Source organism: Hyperoodon ampullatus, assembly GCF_949752795.1.
Source record: "Hyperoodon ampullatus genome assembly, chromosome: 3".
Lineage (NCBI taxonomy): Eukaryota > Metazoa > Chordata > Mammalia > Artiodactyla > Ziphiidae > Hyperoodon > Hyperoodon ampullatus.
In genome coordinates this window covers 11,530,264-11,549,391 of record NC_136916.1, presented here as the reverse complement: position 1 = coordinate 11,549,391, position 19,128 = coordinate 11,530,264, and the positions used below count along the sequence as shown (strand labels likewise).

Here is a 19,128-nt window from a genome sequence, read left to right as displayed (position 1 = left end):
GCATCACCCTGCTGGTGGCCGGCAGTGTTTGGTCCTCTGGCCAGGAGAGAGGGGTCTCCCACAACTTGCCACTCCTTGTAACCCATGAACTGGGGAGGCTCAGTTGCAAAATCACAGCTTCTCAAACAAAGAGGTTCTATAGTCAAGTCCGGGACACTATCTTAACCACGCAGTTTTCTTTATTGCCCCAGAGCTGCTCAGCTTTCCTGGCTTTCTGGGTAAAGGACACAGAGCAGGTGTGCTCTTGAGCTGAGACGTTGGTACAGTTCTAAAGCACAGGCACGTGGGGAAAGAGAAGCACTTTGTTTCCTAACCTGGATGCTCTTATTTCTACCTCGGTCTTGGCATCCTCCATGCCCCCATCAGCTTTAAGGGGAGTCTATCTGAGACAAAACCAGTTTAGAATAATTAAGCTGTCTCAGCACCAGTCCCCCTCAGCACATGTATTATACACCAAAAGTAAAGCTCAACCCCCCAAAATGATCATAAGCCCAATAATGGAGCTATGATGAGAGAGCTCCGAAACTCCAGAACAGTCTCAAAAGAACAAAAATTGAATTAGAAATTCAAACGTTCTTTAAACTGTGTTATAAAATAGTGAAAACGAATGAAATCTGTTTGTGCTTGGCAGCCGGCTCCAGTAATTAGATAATTAAATCAATGGGAAAATCCCAGACCGTCAAGCATAGTCTATTTGAGTGTTTCATTTGCAGAACTGATGGATTATTCTCCACAGCAGAAATCTGATGCAGGCACTGTGGGGCGTGTAGATTTAAATAGGGCAAAAACAATGTTGAGGGAGGTGAAGGAGCCTGAGGAAATGATCACAGAAAACATGAAAACTTCGCTCCCGTCTTTCTGCTCACTAGTCTCGTGTGAATTACCAGTCTCAGAGAACGGGTTTTTTTTTTTGTTGTTATGTTTTTTTATTTTTGGCTGTGTTGGGTCTTCGTTTCTGTGTGAGGGCTTTCTCCAGTTGCAGCGAGCGGGGGCCACTCTTCATCGCAGTGCGCGGGCCTCTCACTGTTGTGGCCTCTCCCGTTGTGGAGCACAGGCTCCGGACGCGCAGGCTCAGTAGTTGTGGCTCATGGGCCTAGTTGCTCCGCGGCATGTGGGATCTTCCCACACCAGGGCTTGAACCCGTGTCCCCTGCATTGGCAGGCAGGTTCTTAACCACTGCGCCACCAGGGAAGCCCCAGAGAACGGTTCTTAATCCTGGCTACCCATTAGAACCACCTGAGGCCTTTCACAAAAATATTGATACCCAAACACCCCTGCCAGAGTCTGAGTTCATTGGTATGGGTCAAAGGCCAAGCACTGGTGGTTCTAGAACGTTCCAGGGTGAGAACTACTGCTCTCAGATATTATGAACTCTCAGTCCATTGAGATGCCTTTTGGAAATTGAGGTCTCAGCCAGCTATCACAAGGGGTGAAGCAGAAACACCCTGTAAGCATGAAAAACACACCCAGTGACTTCAAAGCCCTGATTCTAATCAATGCGCCTCATTCCCAGTGGCTAATCAGACATGTTCTCTGCTTAGTCATAAATGATAAGAGCTATATGGAACTTTTATATTGTGATGGTCCCACTCCCAGGTAAAAGCTGCACCTGCAGTTAGCTGGCAACAATGGAAAAAGAGGCAGGGGAAGGTCTGGCACCTCATAAATGTGCCCTGCAAAAGATGATTGTCTTTGTCTATTACCTTTTCTGGTATGATTTAGGAAAAAAACAAAAAAAGTGATGAGCTACATCTTCTTTCCAAAATGCCACAATACTTGGGTTTTACTAAGGTCAGCCAGTATCCACAGGAGTGGCTGCAGTTCTGCTCCTCTTTGTGGGCTTGAGGGGAGAGAGAAATTTCTGGAAGAGCGCGTTCAAGTTCCTTTGGCGGGGGCGCAGATGAGACTTGGCCTCCTTCTCCAGTTCCCACAATTTTTTTCTTTGTCCCTTATCTCTTCCTTGTGCTTCCCGATAAACTAAAAATTAGATTCTGAACTTAGTGTTCCATTTTTAAGACTACTGAGAATTTACTGTGTGTTCCCAAGAGAGGGAAGAGGTAAAACATCAACATAAAAAAGAAACATAGCAGGACACAGAGCCATTGTATTTGAAATGATATAATTCAGCCCAGTTATCTTAAGGTGTCTTTTTATAAGATAGTGCCTCATAAAAATGTGCCAGAGTCTCATTTATCTTCTGACATTCAAAATAACGGTCATGGGAACGTGTGTCCCTGAGAAAAGCACTCGAGAGGTTGGCCCATGCTGAGCAGGCCTATTTCTCCCCACCAGGCAGAAATAATAAATGGAGCTAGCACAGGAGCTGACAATCAGGCTGCCATACAATGTATCAAGCCCTAGATAGACCTGCACACAGAGGCTGTCTAAGATGGGGCAACATCTCCCAGATAACATGTGCTTGTGACAAGGCATCCTACACCTGGTTCCCTACAGCCTGGGGAGCTAACCTGGGTGGTCAGGAGTCATTCTGGGGTCTGGCTATTAGGAAGCTTCCTGATCTGTTGTACAGCCACTGTTTACTGTCACTGCTGGACAGCAAATCAGTTCAATTAAACTACACTGTTGGCAAGACTGCTGGTCTTACATTTCACCTGAGAAATCATGAGTATGTGAGGTCCATGTCCATTTTGAGGTGGGTGGAATTAGGTTTAGGCAGTTTTCTAGCTTCTCAGTAAAGCTGATATGGATAACTTATTTGGTCCACTTAAATGTTTAATAGCGAAGAGCGTTACTTCTGTCTGAGTATTTTTATAGAAACGTCCAGGCACAGAATACACTGAAGTTTCCAGAGATGAAGGGACAACTACCACTGAACTTGCCTTCCTACTCGTGACAACTAGGACACTGAAACATAGATAAATGGGTGACACAACTCTGTTCAGACGTTGGACAACAGACAACACAGGAGTGTGATCCTTAGGAGGACGGAAGGAAAGGAGGTGAAACCTATAACTTCCTCAGCTCTCTGTCTGGGGACACTTTGTAGACTGTGACGCAGAGAGGGATAACCCAAACAGAGCACTGACCATCCAGCTGGGTTGAGGGTAAAGAGCTGAAGCAGCTAGAAGTTGTGGAGCAAAGTACCAGATAAAGGGAAGGTCTGTGGAGAAGGAATTACGTAAATCTGTGGATCTGTTGTCTGCTAGTCATCCAAGCCTGTGTATTGTGAAAGGCCACTAAGCCAGACACAGAGTGGGAGGCTGTACACCAGAAATTTCCCAGAGCTCACACAGGGAGATGTTTATGTCTTAACCAGCAGACACAAAGAGGTTTTATTAATCACCTGGGGCATTCGGTAGCAATCAGAGAAAGGCCATGCTTCAGTCTTTTTTTTTTTTTGCGTTACGCGGGCCTCTCACTGTTGTGGCCTCTCCGGTTGCGGAGCGCAGGCTCAGCGGCCATGGCTCACGGGCCCAGCTGCTCCACAGCATGTGGGATCTTCCCAGACCGGGGCACGAACCCATGTCCCCTGCATCGGCAGGCGGACTCTCAACCACTGCGCCACCAGGGAAGCCCATGCTTCAGTCTTAAGACTAAACTAGCTCTAGAGTAAAGGCTACCCTAGATTCACCCTGACAAAGCTTAAACACCAGCTTCTAACGAACAAAAATGGTCCACAAGGAACTAAACTGTCTGCCAAAGGAAGTCTAACATCTGTAAAGGAAAACAACAAAATCCAGAACTCCATGTCCTGCATTCAGTCAAAAGTTACTAGACAGGTGATGATGCTGAGAAATGTGACCCATAAGCTTAAGAAAAATCAGTCAGTGGAAACCAATCAGAAATGACAGGGATAATGAGGTCATCAGCAAGGACTTTAAAACAGCTATGATAATTATTCTCAAGGATTCAAAGAAAAACATGAACACAATGAGACCAAAAAAATGGAAGATATTTTAAAACTCTAAGTAAAACTTTCAAGAGCTGAAAAACACAATATCTCAACAGACTTAATAGAAGATTAGTCACTGCTGAAACGAAATACCAGTCAGCTTGAAAAGATAGCAATGGAAATGTCCAAACTGAAGGGTAGAGAAGAAAAAGTCTGAAGAAAATGAACTGAAACTTAATGGTTCTTGGGACAATATTAAGTGGTCAAGGGGGAAGAGAAAATTACTAGAAGAAACAATGGCTGAAATTTTTCCAAATTTGATGAAAGCTGTAAATCTACAGGCCAAAAAACTTAATAAGCTCCTAAAAGGATAAGCACAAATGTAACCACACCAAAAGCAAAAGCAAATTGCTAAAAACCAAGAATAAAGAGAGAAATCTTAAAAGCAGCCAGGGGGAGTTGGAGGACACATTACATACAGGGAAACATAAATAAGAACACTGACTTCTCAGAGACAAAAGTTAAGTCAAAAAACAATGGAATCACATCTTTAAAGCACTGAAAGTAAAAAACTCCTTCAGAAAAGAGAGGACACTTCCCAACTCATTTTACGAAGGCAGAGTTACACTAAGAGCAAAACCAGTCAAAGATATTATAAGAAAAGAAAACCACAGACCAATATGCCTCATGAAAATATATGTAACAAATCCTTAACAAAATATGAGCAATTGAATCCAGCAATATATAAAAAGGATAATACATTATCCTGGATTTTATCCCAGGAGTCCAAGATTGTTTTAATATGAAAAAAATGAGTCAATGTATTTGACCTTTTAGCAGAATAAAGAAGACAATCATATCATTTCAGTAAGTGCAGGAAAAAACATGTGACAAAATTCAATACCGATGATAAAAGCACTCAGCGCTCTTGGAGTAGAAGGAAACTTTCTTAACCTGATAAAGGATGTCTGAAAATCCTACAGAAAACGTTATAGTTAGTGGTGAAACACTATCACATTCTCCATAAAATCGGGACCAATGCCAAAGAAGCCTCCTCTCACTTCTGTTTAACTCTGTACTGAATATCCTAGCAAGTGCAGTAGGGCTGGAAAAGGGAAAAAAAGGCACGTGGATGGGAAAGTTAAAACTATAATTGGCATTACTCGCAAATCACAATCATGATTGTGTAATATCAAATCAAAAAAGATGCTTCCAGGGGCTTCCCTGGTGGTGCAGTGGTTAAGTATCCGCCTGCCAATGCAGGGGACACGGGTTCGAGCCCTGGTCCGGGAAGATCCCACATGCCGCGGAGCAACTAAGCCCGTGTGCCACAATTACTGAGCCTGTGCTCTAGAGCCTACGAGCCACAACTACTGAGCCCATGTGCCACAACTACTGAAGCACACGTGCCTAGAGCCCGTGCTCCACAATGAGAAGCCACCACAATGAGAAGCCCACACTGCACAGCAATGAAGAGTAGACCCTGCTCGCCGCAACTAGAGAAAGCCCACGTGCAGCAACGAAGACCCAACGCAGCCAAAAATAAATTTTAGAAAAAGATGCTTCCAGAAATAAGTGAATATAAACAAGATCACCAGAATCAAGTCAATATGTAAAAACATTAAAATGTTAGTACATGCAACGTACTAAATCCATACAATAGAATGCCACTCAGCATGAAAAATAATGAACTACTAAAACTCTCAACAGCATGGCTGGATCTCAAAAACAATATCCTGAAGGAAAGAAGCCAGACACAAAAAACTTCATAGTGTACAATTCCATTTGTATGACATTCTAGAACAGGAAAAACTAATCTAGAGGGACAAAATGCATATCGGTGGTTTCCTTGAGCTGGGGGTTAGGAGATTGCGTGCAGTGTCATGAAGGAATTTTCTAGGGTGAGAACAAATGTTGTCTCCCTTTTTAGTGATGCTTCCATCAGTGTATACATTTGTCAAAACTCATTGACCTGTGCACTTAAAATGGGTATATTTTCTAGTTTGTAAACTGTACCTTAAATAGATTTTTTTAAAGTTAATTGGAATTTAGAATCCCTGCTAAGCAAAACTAAATGTCATGTTTTAAAGTGCTGGTGACTAGTTTATTCGAAGCATTTAGTGAGAGATGTAGGCACACTTCCTGCCTTCAGCACTGCTTTTTACACATGCTGGAAGTCCTAGAGACAGTGGTAAGGACTCCAGGCAGGGAGGGCAGGGGACAGTGGAAAGAGCACCTGTGTACGTCTTTATTCCTTCATGATTAACTCATTGTTGCCCATGTGCCAGCCAGTGTGCTACGGGAATTCCCTGTTTAGTCTCTCTCTAGCTGGCTCCAGGAAGCCCCTCTTTCTGGGAAGGAAGATCATACAGCCTGGAACTCGAGGCAAGCCTCTCCTTGCCTCCGCTTTGAGTGGAATAATTTAAGTGTGATCTGACCCTGTTACCAGTTGAATAATTTGAATATTACATGCAGTTGTGTTCTTCTGATATGGCTGTAGGCATCTCAGAAACGTTATACATATGATCCACAGTTGATTGAACCTGCGGATGCAGAAGCGTGACTATGGAGGGTGGGCTATAAAGTTATACCCGGACTGTTGATTGCGTGGAGGGTAGGCACCCCACCCCTGCGTTGTTCAAGGGTCAATTGTATTGTCATTCATACCTCAAATATGTGTTGGGTACCTGCTGTGTGCCAGAAACTGCTTGTGGCTGGGAATAAAGCAGACATTGCTATGTAGTACTACTGCGTCTAGCAGATGGCGATTGGAAAATTACTGGGTTGAATTTGAAAGACCCAGTTCTCAGGCTGATTCTGCCCCCCTGCAACTGCTGAGTGACTCTTAACAAGTCTCCTAAGTTCTCAGGGCCTCACTTCTCCCATCTTTCAAATTTCAATTTTAAGAATTTGAAATATTCTAGCAATAATTTCTGGCTTCACAGCCACTGTCAATATCCACTGCTGATTGGACCATAACTTCATTGGAGCTTGTCTGTGAGGCTTGGGCAGGAGGGTTCGGTGCAGAGGGCCGTGCCACACAGCACATGGCACAGTGACGTCATCTGTCCATTCCTGAGCCCTTAGACCACAGTGCTCACCCTTGGTGGCACATCAGAATCATCTAAGAGGTTTAAAAAATTCTCGGTGCCAAGGCTGCATCTCAGACCAGTCAGAAGCTTTCAGGGACGGAACTCGGCGTCATTCATTTTTGGACACATTTAATTGTCTTATTTGTGCCTTACGTATCCATTACCATTCACCCTCAACCCCCAAAGGAAATAGGTCTGTGGGATCTGACACATGGCATTGAACTTGAGCGTACCATTTTGATAACAGCTGATGTTACTGTGTGTATTTAACAACTGCAGTCAGAGCAAGTCAGGACATCAGCAACTGAGCTCAAGGCATAGCTGAGCCCATGGGTCACCCCACATTTCTACCATCCGGGAAAGAATTTTGGATACACATTGTCTGTTATTACCAACATTATTGCTTAACTCAGTTCACGCATTCAACAAATATTTATTGAATGCCTGCCATGTGCCAGCACTTGTGTCCTGGAGACTCTGTGGAGAGAAATTAACCAGGTAGAGGGAGTAGCACATGCAAAGTCCCTGTGGCAGAAAGGAGGGTGGGCAATCAGAAGAAATGAAAGGATGGCCCTGTGGCTAGAGCAGAGAGAGCGCCAGCTGCACACAGTGCAAGGAGGCTGGCGATGTGGGAAAGTGCCAGCCTGCCCCACACCTTGTGGGCAGAGCTGTAGCTGCAGAGAGCGTGGGGGGACGTCACCATCTGTGCATCGTCTCCAAACGTGTTGCCTTTCAGCAGTAGATTGACTGTTTTTAAGACCTTAATAAAAAGATATTATTAGCAAGAACAGTGTGAGACCACGATCATGACTCATACAGAGGAGGTAACCCAAGGGCAGCACATTTTTATTTGGTTCCCTCCCAGACAGACCAGCAGGTCCCGCCCCCAGGGTGATGCCCCCTGATAACAACAGGTCATCTGCACCGAGAGCTCGGTTTGTGCCAGGCATGACTGCAAGCACTTTATTGCCTCTCGAAGCTCCATTACCAGTCTGTGAGATATGAACTATTACTATCCCTTTTTTTGTTTTGGAGAGACACAGGGAGATTAATACAGTAAGTCCCCTACATACGAACACATTTCGTTCCAAGAGTGCGTTCATAAGTCCAATTTGTTTGTAAGTCCAAGAAAGTTAGCCTAGGTACCCAACTAACACAATTGGCTATATAATACTGTACTGTAATAGGTTTATAATACATTTCACACAAATAATACATAAAAAACACAAAAAATAAAGAAAACATTTTTAATCTTACTGTACAGTACCTTGAAAAGTACAGTAGTCCAGTACAACAGTTGGCATACAGGGGCACGTCCGCATCTTTGAAAGTTCACAACTTGAAGATTTGTGTGTAGGGGACTTACTGTAACATAATAGCACTAATCTCTACTAAGTGGGAAAACTCGGAAATGAACCCAGGCAGTCTCTCTCTGGATGGCCAGTTGATTGTGGTGCCATGTTGATGTTCGAACATGATGGTGGTTTTGCTTGAGTGGTTCACGTTGAAACGTTTTATTTTTATTCAGAGAAAATGGAAGCCATGATGAGGTTTCAAGCGGGTGGTAAGTAACATGGTCAGATGGTATTTCTGCTCTGTTTGCACAGATGATGGACAGTTGACAGAGGCATCATTATTCCTATGAGGTGATACACAGTGCACGATACCAGAAAACGAAGAAAACAATAACGGCTAATTGAAATTTCAGGGGAACTTTAGATAATATAATAGGTATAATATAATTACTGGTTTTGAGGCTGATTGAATGAACTCACTTGATGTATGTGCTGTCAGAAAATTGTCCTGCCCCGGGAAAGCACTTGACGCCTTGTTGGAAACAGGACTCAAGTGTTTGGCTAGATTGTTGTGAAGCCTGGATTCAAACTCACACATCCTGTAGTCTGGGGTGAGAAACAAGAGTGCTCTGGAAACTACACGGAAAATTATATGGAAATTGTGGGCTTATGTTTGCAAGCAAGCTACGTATAATCCAGGGAAATTAGTTAATTGCCAAGAGCCTTGGGCTCGTCTGGAAATTATCATTGCCACCGTCAACATCAAGTTCTGTGTTTTGGGAGTTTTTTATTTTATTTTTTTATTGAAGTATAGTTGATTTACAGTGTTGTGCCCATCTCTGCTGTACAGCGAAGCGACTCAGTAACCCACACACACACACATTCTTTTTTTAATATATTCTTTTCCATTATGGTTTACCACAGGATATTGAATATAGTTCCCTGTGCTATACAGTAGGACCTTGTTGTTTATCCATCCTGTGTATAATATTGAATAGTTTGCATCTACTAATCCCACACTCCCAGTCCTTCCCTCTGCCACATCCTCAAGTACTGTGTTTTGATGGTCTGTGATTACAGGGCATTTGGTCCATGGACCCATTAACAAGAGGGACACAGATTCTCTTCTAACTGATACGCTGAAATAGTCCACACTCCAATCAACTTTCGTTGTGTATCTTTCTGTACCAAACAGTATCTCATTTAATTTTCAGAATAGCCCTGGCAAAGGAAGTGAATCCCCATCCTTAGAGATAAGGAATGTGCCCAAAGTCTCACAGTGCATCCGGGAGAAGGTTTAGGGTATGATCCAAAGTCAGCTTGGCTCCAGAGCTGGTACTCTTGGCTCTCCCTAGGAAAACATGTCAGTGAGACTTTACACCCATTGCCAGGATGCACTACCAGCATATAGAAAGGACCCTATTTTTTTTTTTGCAGACAGGGACTTGGAAGTCTGGTTGTCAGTTGGCTTCTAAAACTCGGACGTTGGCTGAAGCCGCAATATTATATACGGTCTGTGCTCCCTTCCCTCTCTCACTGAAATAAAGAGAGATTCAGCTGTGGGGCTGTTTATCCAAACCCACGCCTGGAGCCTGTCAGGCAGCTCCGGCACCCCTGTCAGCCCTCAGAGCCAACGGAGGGTGGTTTCTTTTGCCCAACAGCTACAGAACCAGGAGCTGCTGAGGGCAATGATGAGGAAGGCTGAGCAGGAAATCAGCAGCAAAGTGATTGAAACGTTGAAGAGACTGGAGGACCCTGTGCAGCGACAGCGGGTCCTGGTGGAACAGGAGAGGCAGAAATACCTGCACGAAGAGGAAAAGGTCGTCCGGAAGTTGTGGTGAGTGTGGTCCCTTGTTGCGCGCTTAGCTGTTCAACCTGGAAGGCAAGCCTGTCTTTGCCGAGGAGGAGGCCCTTCCTAGACGGTGTTCTCAGCCTCTTTCTTTATTGAGCATCTACTGTGTACAGTTAGAGTTCTGCTGGTTCTGGGTATCCATGGACACTTAGCTAGTGCCCCTCCATCCAGGCCCAGGAAATTCAACAATCCTTGGGAGTCTGAGCTAGTCTCTTTGAAGCCGGAGCATCACACTGTTCTATAGGGCTTGGCAATGCCTAAAATTAAAAGGAGCCAGTGGCACAATCCAATGATAAATGGGAAGTCTGCATTTAATCTCAATAAATTAAAACTAATAGCCAAAATAACACAGCGCCAAAATTATCCTCCTATTATTCAACGGTAGTTAAAATCACAAAAGAAGAATTTAAATGTGTAAAGTATGTCTGATCCAGAATGAAAGATGCTTCCTTGTATGTTACCCATCTTCTGTGAGGTTCTTATTGAAAGCATCTATCAAGTCCCACTATTGAAATGAGCAGAGTTTTATTACGCCCCAGTCACTGGGGCAGGCCCATCTTTTATGTTAATGTATGTTTTGTTATGCGATGAAGATTTATCATAGAACAATTTCACCTTTTAGTATACTGAATAATCATTTGCGTGGGTTCTTCTAGTGTTGGTTTTTTTTGAGTTTCATAAAGGCTTTTTTTAAAAATTATTTTTTAAATGTTTTATACAATTTTTAAAGGTTATACTCCATTTATAGTTATTACAAAATATTGGCTTTATTCCCCATGTTGTGCAATACATCCTGGTACCCTGTCTTTCACCCACTAGTTTGTACCTCCCACTCCCCAACCCTCACATTCCCCCCCTCCCCACCTCACTGGTAACCACTAGTTTGTTCTCTGTATCTGTGAGTCTGTTTCTTTTCTGTTATATGCACTAGTTCGTTGTATTTTTTAGATTCCACATATAAGTGATACCATACAGTACTTGTCTTTCTCTGACTTGTTTCACTTAGCATAATGCCCTCCAAGTCCATCCATGTTGCTGCAAATGGCAAAATTTCATTCTTTTTTATGGCTGAGTAGTATTCCATTGTATATAGGTAATTCTGTTGTTTCTTGGAAAGCTTAAACCTCCCAAAATGGGACTGTAAGGGAGCAGCTTCCAAATTCTTTTCATGACCAGAATCACCAGAAGCCTCCAACATGATGGAGAGTACTGTGCTCTATCAGCTATTTGATATTTGAGCTGTAGCTTATGTCACCTCAGATGCCAACCCAATGTGCCTGATTAAAATTAGAATACCCCTCTCAGTCTAGAGGAAGGAATCAGTTTGAGTTATTATTTTCCTGAAGAAGAAAATTTGACGACTGTGCATCATCTCAAGAGTAACCTCTAAATTTTTATTTAGTTCTAAATTTTTATTTAGTTCATGCCTTTATAGACAGACAGTTAATCACCCACCATGAGGTAAAAAGGCTATTACTTGTCTGAAACATTTCTGTGACAGCCCGATTGTCTACAACTACATCTCAAGGTTCTTCTTGAAAAGTTCTTTTAAAAAAACATAGCCTAGGGCTTCCCTGGTGGCACAGTGGTTGAGAGTCCACCTGCTGATGGAGGGGACACGGGTTTGTGCCCCGGTCCGGGAGGATCCCACATGCCCCGGAGCGGCTGGGCCCGTGAGCCATGGCCGCTGAGCCTGTGCGTCCGGAGCCTGTGCTCCTCAACGGGAGAGGCCATGGCAGTGAGAGGCCCGTGTACCGCAAAAAAAAAAAAAAAAAACATAGCCTTTTAATATTTTTATGGAATTGCCAAATTATTTTTCCTTCCAGCTTGAGATGTAATTGTCATACATCACTGTAAGAGTTTAAGTACAGCGTAATGATTTGACTTACACACATCTTGAAACTATGGCCACAGTTAGTTTAGTGACCATCCATCATCTCATAAACATATAAAATTAAAGAAACAGAAAAAAATTTTTTTTTCCTTCTGATAAGAACTCAGGATTTCCTCTTAACAGCTTTCATATATAACCTACAGCAGTGCTAATTACATTTATCGTGTTGTACATTACACCCCCGAGTACTTATTTATCTTATAACTGGAAGTTGGTACTTTTCTCAACCTGCTGCCTACCCCAGGACACTCAAGGCTCTGGTAGTGGACTAGATGTTCGCTTACTGCCACCTAGTGGTTCTTCAAATCAAAGCTCTTTTCCTGTTTCTTTAAGAGGGGTTTTTCTATTGTTGGAGTTACAGGCAAACTGCAAGGATGCACCCCATCTAGGGTGGGGTTATTAATGGGCCGAGGCAACAGGATGTTATTATTGGTGTTTGTCTGAAGTAGGAGACCTTAATTTAGTTCTGTTGGAACTGGCAGTACCCTAAGAGGTGTGTGTAAGTGTGTGCACACACACCCCAGAAATCAGATCTGTGATAATTTCTTCTCTTTGTAGCCTGGAGAGGACACTCAATCCTTATTGACAGGACAATTGGTATAAACCAGAGGTTCTCGGTCAGGGGCAATTTCGTTCCTCTCCCCTAAAGACATTTAACAGTGCCTGCAGACACAAGTAGGGGAGGTTGCTACTGGCATCTATCATCAATGGGTGTTGAATTTTGTCAAAAGCTTTTTCTGCATGTATTGAGATGATCATATGTTTTTATTCTGCAATTTGTTAATGTGGTGTATCACACTGATTGATGTGTGGATATTGAAGAATCCTTGCATCCCTGGGATACATTGCACTTGATCATGGTGTATGATCCTTTTAATGTACTGTTGGATTCGGTTTGCTAGTATTTTGCTGAGGATTTTTATGTCTATGTTCATCAGTGCTGTAATTTTCTTTTTTGTGGTATCTTTGCCTGGTTTTGGTAGCAGGGTACTGGTGGCCTCATAGAATGAGTCTGGGAGTGTTCCTTCCTCTGCAATTTTTTGGAATAGTTTCAGGATAGGTGTTAACTCTTCTCTAAATGTTTGATAGAATTCGCCTGTGAAGCCATCTGGTCCTGGACTTTTGTTTGTTGGAAGTTTTTTAATCACAGATTCAATTTCAGTGCTTGTGACTGGTCTGTTCATATTTTCTGTTTCTTCCTGGTTCAGTCTTGGAAGGTTGTACCTTTGTAAGAATTTGTCCACCTCTCCTAGGTTGTCCAATTTGTCGGCATATGGTTGCTGCCCCTGGCATCTAGTGTGTCGAGGCCAGGGGCACTGCTAAACATCCTACAGTGCACAGGACAGGCCCCACACACACAGAAAAGGATTACCTGACCCCAAAGGCCAAGTGCCAAGGTTGAGAAGCCGGACCTAAAGCAGTCCGGGCTCCTCCTTTTGCCCCCTCTGTCCCTCTTTCTCCTCTGTCACATCACAGAGTGCACACACCCTCCCTTAGTTGGCATCAGCAACACTGAAAACGAAGAGTGGGTCCTTGGTCAGCTAGACGGCCAACCTGGGCCGCCCCGGGAAAACGGCCTCGCACCTGCCTCGTACCTCAGCAGAATATCTTAAGCCAAACCAAGCTACTCCTGTACCAGCTGCTTCCGTCGCCTCCGTGGGCATGGAGGCAGCGGCCAGGATGCAGTGCAGGAGGGGCGGCCAGGCTGTGAGGCTCAGGGGTCCCTCTGCTCCGGCACTGTCCTTATGGAAGGCCGCAGTGTTCACTCCATCTGTGGTTTGCACTCCCCCCAGTCACCTGGAAGACTTCGTTGAAGATTTAAAGAAGGACTCTGCCTTGGCCAGCCGCGTGGTTACTCTAAAAGACGTGGAAGACGGGGCTTTCCTCCTGCACCAGGTGGGAGAGGCAGTAGCTTCCCTGAAAGGTGAGTGTCCTCCTTGCGGGGGAGGGGGGAGTCTGAAACCTCTTTCCTGGGGTGTTTGAAAATCCATCAGACAGTGAAGGATTCACTCATGCACATGGGCAGGTACTCATCCAACACCTCCGTGTGCCAGGCACTGTTCTGGGCACTTGGGATACATCACTGAACAAACACGCGAGCATCCCTGTCTTCTGGGAGCTGATATTTTAGTGGTGGCTGTAATATTTAGGACTGAATGACTCTTAAGAATCATCTCTTCTCTGGGCTCTTACAGTGCACCAGGCACCTGTACCAGATTCATTAAACACAACCCAAGGGCCACGTGAGCTTATCCCAGACATACAGGCAGGAAATGAGGCCTGGGGCTCTGCCTTGGCCCAGGTCACGCTGAGCCCAGCTTGGCCTCAGGGCACGTGAGCTGCCCTGTGGTGGGTGAACCCCACGCTTCTCAACCCTGTCCAGAGTCGGGGCTTGCTGCTCTGGCTTTTTCCTACAGCTCACTGGCTGCTCTTGGCCCACAGGAGAATTTCCAACCTTACAAAACAAGATGCGAGCCATCCTGCGCATAGAAGTGGAGGCCGTGCGTTTTCTGAAGGAGGAGCCGCACAGGCTGGACAGTCTCCTGCAGAGAGTGCGCGGCATGACCGACGCCCTGACCATGCTGCGCAGGTGACCGCGGCTTCCGGGGCGGGCGGGGGGCGGGGCTGGGGTGAGAACTGATAGTTTGACGCCAGACTTCTTGTTGGTTCTGATCTCACAGCCAAGCAGTCAGCCGTCTGCTCCAGCCCTGGTGATGTTAGGTGTCAAGAATATAATAATAAGCTGAACAGGACCCCTGCCCTTATCAAACTTCCTTTCCCACGTGGGAAAGACACGACTACCACCCATGAACCACTTCCCAGTAGTGGCAGTCCTGAATTTTCCTTTTATCTTTCTTAAGTAGAACTTGGATATTACAGAGATGTTACCCTTTAGATCTTGGACCAGATTTGAGAGCAGGTCACAAGCAGAAGTAACATATAAATTCTTGGGAGAATTTTAATCACTAAATCTTTAATCACTATAATCTTGTGATCAGGTTTGTAGGAGAAATATGTTAAATGTGCAGTTGACTTTTAGATGAATTATTAACTATAAGGGAGCAAGTGAGATTTTTCTAGTAACAGTGACCTCAAAAAGAACCTCTTTTGAGATGCTAACACTACAGAGCACGCTATAATCACCTGTGTAAGTTCCAGGATGCCAAAAATAATCTGAATTAAAACAACAATGGCCTCTTCCTGCAGAGACCTCGTCTGCCTGGGTACAGGAAGAAATTGTACCTGAATTGCATTTTCTCATAGGTTCACTCATTTTAAATTACCAGAGTGAACTTTTTCTTCCAGTAGGATAAAAATATGTCAAAGAATTCTTAATTAAGCTCTTACCTAAATGTGGTAACCCACCCACAAAGCCTAAAACAAACCATCCTTATTAAGTGTTTAAAGAGGGAGCAGGCTGGCTGGTAACATTGCCCACCCTCCCTCCTGTTCCCTGAAAAACAATTTTAAAAAAATTTTAGAGCCAGCACAGATGCAGCTAAGTATTTGTCTTATCTCCATCTAAAAAAAAGATGGGATTGTGTGTCTTGAATGTTATAGGACTTTTTGTCCCATAAATGCTCAGTGGTGGGAATGATAGATAAAGCCAGTTAAGTAACTTTAACAATAAAAATAGAAGAACTATTAGCTGCCATCAAGCTGCTCATCACAGGCCTTTATACTATTAATCTTTCCTTGGTATCTTTCCTGTGTAACATGCTGTACTCAGCACTGTGGAAGACACAAGAAGGAAGGTAGGAATATGCACGACCCCCGAGGACAGGCACACGTCCTGGTGCCTGATAGAGAAGACAGAGCAGGTGACAGTCACAGTTCAGAGCAACTTAGCGGCTTGGGAAGATGCTGAAGGGATTTGGTATGTGTTGAATTTGAGGTGCTGGAAGGATAGCAAAACAGAGCTGCCCATGAGGCACTTAGAATGTGGACCGAAGTTCAAGAGGCAGAGTTAGGGGAGTCCCTGCCTAACTCGGAGGGAGGAGAGATGTGGAGTTGGAAGTGGCCTTCATGAAGATGATTACTGAAAACGGAAGCAATGACTATGATAGAATGAGGAGGAAAGAGACGCTTAGGGATTGAAGGGATAGAATGAGAAGGAAAGGAGGAAAGAGACGCTTAGGGATTTGGGATTGAAGGGATAGAATGAGAAGGAAAGAGATGCTTAGGGATTTGGGATTGAAGGGACGGCGTAGGTAAAGAGCAAAAGAAACAAGTGAATACAAGAGGAGAGTCGTAGAAAGCAAGGTCTTCTTTCAAATTTAAAAAAAAAGAGCATTTTGCTAAGAAGGGAGTGAGGGACTAATTTACCATGTGTGACAAAGTCTTCCATGTAACTACATTGATCATAGCACCCAGCCCTGAGGAAGGCATTGAACAGCACTGTCACCAGCATCGTCCCCATCATTATTATAATCTCCAGAAAAGTACCTGAGGCTTCACAAAGGTGAAGTTCCCGGCATTACAGAGCTAGAACGTGGTAGAACTGATACTCAAACACAAGCCTGTCTGACCCCGAAGGTCATGTCTTTTCCACTGGACCGTGGGTGGAGGTGGACAGACAGCATCAAATGACCCCACCCCACAAAGCAGAGGAGGACTAACCCGGCGGTTAGATTCGAAGTCACTCTTGATGTTGCAGAAACGCTGGTCAAGTCCAGGTGGGGCAGGCAGATGGCACCAGGCTGAGCTGTAGGAAGAGCAAAGCAAAAGGAACTGGCATATAAACCACCCTCCCAAGATGTATAGCAGTGAAAGGACAGAATGGAGGGCTTAGGAAGCTTTGGGTTAGAACTGAGCATCGGTGAGAGCTGCCCGGGCCTGGATCGGGTGCAGGAGTTACTGTTAGAATCATGTGTCCACTTGACGTCACCACCCCACAAACAGTGACAGGACTGCATCAGTCTGGACACAACAGTGCACGTGGAAAGGGAAAGACAGACCATGTCCTGAGGGAAAAAGTAGGAAAGCAGCTGCCGGAGGTAACTAGGAGGCAGTTAGGTTGCTATGGGAACCCTCGACTCTAAGCTGCTACTTCCGGTTTTAGAATCTTAATTTTGCAACACCACCTTGCCTGGCTTTGGGATGACACAGCACTCAAGCATACCATACAACTAAAATGCACGTTACCTAGTTCACCAGTTCATGCTGCTGTGCATGGTTTCTCCCAGGCATGTCACTGATGGGCTCTTGAAAGGCACAGATGCAGCCCAGGCCGCACAGTATGTCGTGATGGAAAAGGCCACGGCCGCAAAAGTCCTGAGGGCCCAGGAGGAGGCTCCCCGCGCCTCGGGCCAGCCCCTCCCCGGTGCGGGCGTCCCCGGCGACGTGAAGTCGGAAGTGGTGCCTTTGACGGTTCACCACGCCCAGAGCTCTCCTGTGGTCATCCAGCCGTCCCAGCTCTCCTCCGCGCTGCTGAACCCTGCCCAGCACTTGCCAGGCGGGCCTGGGCCTCACCCGGCCAGCCCTCCCGCTGTCACACAGGAGGTGACCTCAGCTCTGCAGTCCCCGCAGATGCCCGGGAATGGTTCCTGCGTGCAGAGCCTGTTCGTGGACGAAATCCACAGTGTGAGTGCCAAGAACAGGGCAGTGTCTATCGAGGTAGAGTCCTATTTCCATTTTTCGTTAATTCCATAAAGGAGGAAAGGATGTGGTCCTTTCCTTCCAAGAGTGTACAGTCTGGTTGTGGAGATAATGCATATATGTATCAAAGATATATTTTTATCGAATATATATTTTATCAAAAATGTAATTTTATATTTTTATCAAAAATATATATAACTTTCTATTTTATATACATATCGGTTTTTTAAAACTGTAAATGGGTTTCAATGGCCAGATTGAGAGAGAAGCCATCAGATTTCAGACAAGGCTCAGGCACCCAACCTGTAGGAAGGTGAGGCAGTGGTGTGCTGTTAAGTGTTTAACAACCGGCATTCTGATGGGAGAAGCCCGATTTGTAGTATCTGCCAGTTTCTGTGGTGGAAAGACTCCCACCGTTGCTGACATCAGTGACCGTGCTGGTGGGAAGAAGGGTGACAGTCAGCCCTCCCGAGCCAGTGTGAGCTGGGGAGGGTTTGCCAGTGACCTTGAAAATGAAGTAGAATCTGGGTAAGCAGAGGGTGGTAAGAACATTCTAGGATAGAGGGATCCTGGGGCAAAGGCTGGACGTTGGATAAACCAGTTGAAGTGGAACAAGAAAGAGGAGATAAGGCTGGCAAAACAGGCTGGAAGCTGGTTTGGGGCAGCTTACTCACCATTCCTATGGGGCCAAGGTTCATTTCATGGGTATCAGAGAAATGCTGTAGCTTGGACCAGTGATAAAAAATGGCGTCTTCAGAAAATTAATCTGGAAACAATATGCAGAATAGATTAAGGTAGGGGGGTCTCGACTTAAGGGTGCAGGATAGGAAGTTGTTACAGAAGTCTCAGAAGGAAAGAGAAAGAAGGTCTCAAGGTCACACGATATAGAGAGAAAACTTGCTGTGTTCTTAAATATTCTTTTCATCAAGAGCTGGTGTAGGTGCTCAAGCAGCACATTGCGTTTCCCTGGCTCTCTCCTTCCTCTTCCCTAAAATGTTTCCTCCACTCATTACTGTGTCCTTAGCCACCTGGTCCCAAGCATTCCTGCCTCTCTTGCAAGTCAGCAGTGGATAACTGGTTTCAGGAGGAGATGACCTCTTAAAACCACTCAGGCCACAGTCACGGCCGCCAGGCCTCTGAACACTAGGTAGCTGCTCTCTGCTCCAGAGTCAGTGGCTGTGCCCCCTAATCCAAGTTAGCTGCTTACAGAATGCATACGGTGGGGTGGAATGTGATTGGCTGATGATGATTCTGCCTGTCAGAGTCAGGGAGGGGACCAAAAACACATTTCCTCCTGAAAATTAGTGGATCTGCCACCTCAAACATCTCTAGATTTAAAGCATGTCAGTAGGATGATTCTTTTATTTAAAAATGTCTATTGAGAACCCACTAGGCATAGTTACCATTGTTATGTGTATATTTTAAGTAAGTTTTGACGGCACACTTACAAGTCATCTCTGAAATGCTCTAATCCACAATAAGGAGGCCTGAGTCTTCCTGACAGCCCTGCTACGGAGCTTCATTCACTCAAAAGATGTTACTGA

The 19,128-nt window shown here is 44.8% G+C and overlaps 1 protein-coding gene across 8 annotated transcripts in view; it reads left to right on the top strand.

Moving 5' to 3' along the window:
- Window positions 1-19,128, top strand: part of KIAA1217 — a gene marked incomplete at both ends in the record, with an annotated part of 334,999 nt that overhangs the window by 291,974 nt on the left and 23,897 nt on the right. For 7 of the 8 annotated variants that reach the window (XM_079700164.1, XM_079700165.1, XM_079700163.1 and 4 more), the window contains 4 exons: window positions 9,902-10,077; window positions 13,780-13,910; window positions 14,429-14,576; window positions 17,173-17,602. In XM_079700164.1, the coding sequence (XP_079556290.1) occupies window positions 9,902-10,077; window positions 13,780-13,910; window positions 14,429-14,576; window positions 17,173-17,602 (885 nt within the window). The remainder of the gene's footprint in view (window positions 1-9,901; window positions 10,078-13,779; window positions 13,911-14,428; window positions 14,577-17,172; window positions 17,603-19,128) is intronic. The other variant, XM_079700167.1, reaches the window with a different exon arrangement.